General features: G+C 38.7%; 1 protein-coding gene across 1 annotated transcript in view; it reads left to right on the top strand.

Moving 5' to 3' along the window:
• The window catches only part of LOC110029957 (NADH dehydrogenase [ubiquinone] iron-sulfur protein 1, mitochondrial), a 50,304-nt gene extending 47,131 nt beyond the window's left edge, over positions 1-3,173 (top strand). Inside the window, exon 5 of the mRNA XM_020732464.1 lies at positions 2,015-3,173. Within this exon, the coding sequence (XP_020588123.1) occupies positions 2,015-2,911 (897 nt within the window). The 3' untranslated portion in view covers positions 2,912-3,173. The remainder of the gene's footprint in view (positions 1-2,014) is intronic.
• The last annotated feature ends 217 nt before the right edge of the window (positions 3,174-3,390 follow it).

Raw genomic sequence — 3,390 nt, forward strand, 5'->3', positions numbered from 1 at the left:
CTGTTCTTGCATTTGTCCATAATGTGGGAACCCTTGCTTATTTGACACTACTCCCGGGCGCCGGTGTAGCGGCCCTTGCACATTTTTCACTATATTCAGGCTATACAGCGCGTCGCTTTCAGGGGACGCCCTAGCACTTACACAATGATCAAAAGGATTCATGTCATGATTTTTTTCGACAAGTTTTACGCTGGCTGTCGACTACCTAACACAACCCTCCACTTTTCGCATTCGGGCTTGAGACCGGCAATGACAGTGTTATGAAAACGTAATACAATGTAAAATTTGGTGAATTTAGAATTCACCGCGCAGTAAAAATTTGTTGTATTTCAAATCCATTATATTTGGGCAAGTTTTAAATACACTTCAAATTGTAGCCTGTTACCTTTGCCATATTCGCCTGCACCCAGCCTCTTGCCTCCTGCCATCCTGCAACCCACCGACCATTGTAGGCGTCGCAATCACTAGGCACCGGTCGCCGCCGCTGCTTTTGCCGAGGATGTTTTACATTGATTTCATTTGTCTTCAAACTAATCAGAAAAATGCAGATTCCTGCATTTACTTTGCACCAAACCAAGTAGTTCAAAATATTTCAAAGTCACTGCATTTCAATTACTCAGTATTTATGTTTCAGCAAATCAAACAATCCATAAATGAGAAATATGGTTATATAATAGGTTTATCTTGGAGGACTTTTTAGCGACCGACTGTTCTTATCTGATGCATAATCTCCCATCTACTTGTGGTACAATATATTGTGCCAACAATTTTGAGATAAAACTTCTACTTCCAAGGTTTGCTCTTTACTATAAGGTGTGTTGATCAAGGGCGTTCAATTCCATCTTCTAATAGATGGTATTTCCCCAAAAGAATTGCTTGTAACATAAACCGGTATGTATTTTTCGGCGGGCAAATGCTGAATTTATATAGCTTATCTCAGTGGAGGAACCAAAATTTAAAGAGATGGGAGACATTTAAAAATCTAGGAATGACTAGTATTCATGTTTTTCATCTCCTTGAAATTTTTTAAAACTATTGTAAATATAGTATAAAAATGAAAATGAAAATATGAAACTTAAATGAAAATTTATACTTAAATGAAAATTTATATTGTATAAAAACTATTGTATAAAAAAATGAAATGAAAATTGAAAATATGAAATTTTTTATAACCATTGTATAAAAAATGATCTTAATTTAGTAAAACTAGAACTAATAGAAAATATGACACTAAATAGGACGTAATGGAGAAAAAAGATTCATGTAGCTGACCCCACGTAGGTGATTAAGGCTTTATTGTTGTTGTTGTTGTTGTATTGTAAATATGATTATTTACATGATCCGATTAGAAGAGCAGATGTTTTAGATTCGACTTATGTTGAGATAGACAAAGATAGACCTAGGATGAATTGGGCTTATTGTATAAAAAATGATCTTAATTTATTAGAACTAAATGAAAATATGACACTAAATAGGATGCAATGGAGAGAAAGGATTCATGCCGACCCCACGTAGTGGGATTAAAGGCTTTGTTGTTATTGTTATTGTAAATATGATTATTAAAATACAAATATAATTAATAATAAATTATTATTAAGTTTTGAGGAAATTTTTTTTAGTTTATTATCTGAGACTAAAGAGTTTGATAAAAATTTAAGGGTAGCGGGTGACCCATCACCATCAGTTGGTCTTTTCTTCTCCTATTCAAGATTAATTCGTGTAGAATTTGGTTCTAAAGTCTTAATGCACATTCATAGTGTGGTCATTTCGAAACAATAGTTTCAGTTTACTTCAGAATTCTTGGTTCTGCACTTGCGTAGTGCTGTCATTTCCAATTACCATTGAAAAAAAAAAAGAATGAATACTCTATAATTAAGACTAGCTTTTTTTACTACATGCCACCAATTATCCTGAATTTTTAGTCTTCCAAATAATTGATGTAATGTTTTTCATCAAGCTTCCAGCTGTTGAAGTTGTAGCAGAACCTTACTGTTGAACTATTGTCACCATGCAGCCTAGAGTAGAAGCTCCGATGGTGAATGCAAGAATCCGAAAGACCGTTAGAGCAACTCAGGCCAAGGTGGCATACATTGGCCCTCCAACCGACTTCAATTATGACCACGAGCACATCGGTACCGGCCCCAGAACCCTCCTTGATATCGCCGAGGGTCGCCATCCTTTCTGCTCCGCCATCCTTTCCGCCAAGAACCCTGCCATAATCGTCGGAGCGGGCCTGTTTGGGCGCAAAGACAAGGACGCCATTGCCGCGGCTGTTGAGACTATCGCGAAGTTCGGAAGAGTTACCCGTCCCGACTGGAATGGCCTCAACGTCCTGCTGCTTAATGCCGCGCAAGCCGCCGCTCTCGATCTCGGCCTCGTCTCCGGCCCCGAGTGTATTCAGTCCGCGAAATTTGTCTATCTCATGGGTGCAGACGACGCGAACTTGGATGAACTACCGAAGGATGCTTTCATGCTCTATCAAGGACACCATGGCGACAAAGGCGTGTACAGAGCCAATGTTATCCTGCCTTCGACTGCGTTCAGCGAAAAAGAAGGCACGTACGAGAACACAGAAGGTTGTGCCCAGTGGACGGTCCCTGCTGTCCCTGTGGTAGGCAACTCGAGGGACGATTGGAAGATCGTACGGGCACTGTCGGAGGTGGCGGGGGTTCGGCTTCCCTATGATTCTCTCCCGGCCGTGCGGGCTCGGATAAGCACAGTGGCTCCAAATTTGCTGAAAGTCGATGAGAGGGAGGTGGCAACAATTTCAGGAGAATTGAAGCCAGAATTTCGAGGGAAGTTGAACATGGCTCCATTTGGGGTTGCTGTGGACAATTTCTATATGACTGATTCCATCACTCGTGCATCAAAGATAATGTCGCAGTGCAGCTCAACATTGTTGAAAAAATGAGATCTTTCTTTTTTTTTTTTGGTTGGATCTTAGTTTTTTGTAAGTGGATTGGTGGTCTCTTCGATGATACTGTGGTTTTTTATAGCTGAAGCTGCCTTTTGGTTGCCATATTTAAGATTGTGATCATAAATGGCAAGCAACATTTCTGTGCCTCGTTGCTCTTTTAACTGGCAAGGAGCTGATGTATTTCTTGAGGTCTGAATCTATCATTTTATATGCTTGCTTGTGGAATTGTGATTGAAAATTATTTTATTTTGAAGCAGATGTTGGTTTAAAGGTTAATGTGGTAAAAATGGTGGTTTAGATTTGATTAGCACTAAACTCTTCGAAGAATGAAATCTTTGTTAAGTTTTAAAAGCCAAATTTTTTGAAGGGCTTTTTTCTGATGAATTCATATAAATTGCAGGCTCAAGAAATAAAATAAATAAAATAGATGAAATAAATCTCTTTGTAAACGTTGATTATGTTGAGATTATAAC

The sequence above is a fragment of the Phalaenopsis equestris genome, unplaced genomic scaffold, assembly GCF_001263595.1.
Source record: "Phalaenopsis equestris unplaced genomic scaffold, ASM126359v1 Scaffold000617, whole genome shotgun sequence".
Classification (NCBI taxonomy): Eukaryota; Viridiplantae; Streptophyta; class Magnoliopsida; order Asparagales; family Orchidaceae; genus Phalaenopsis; species Phalaenopsis equestris.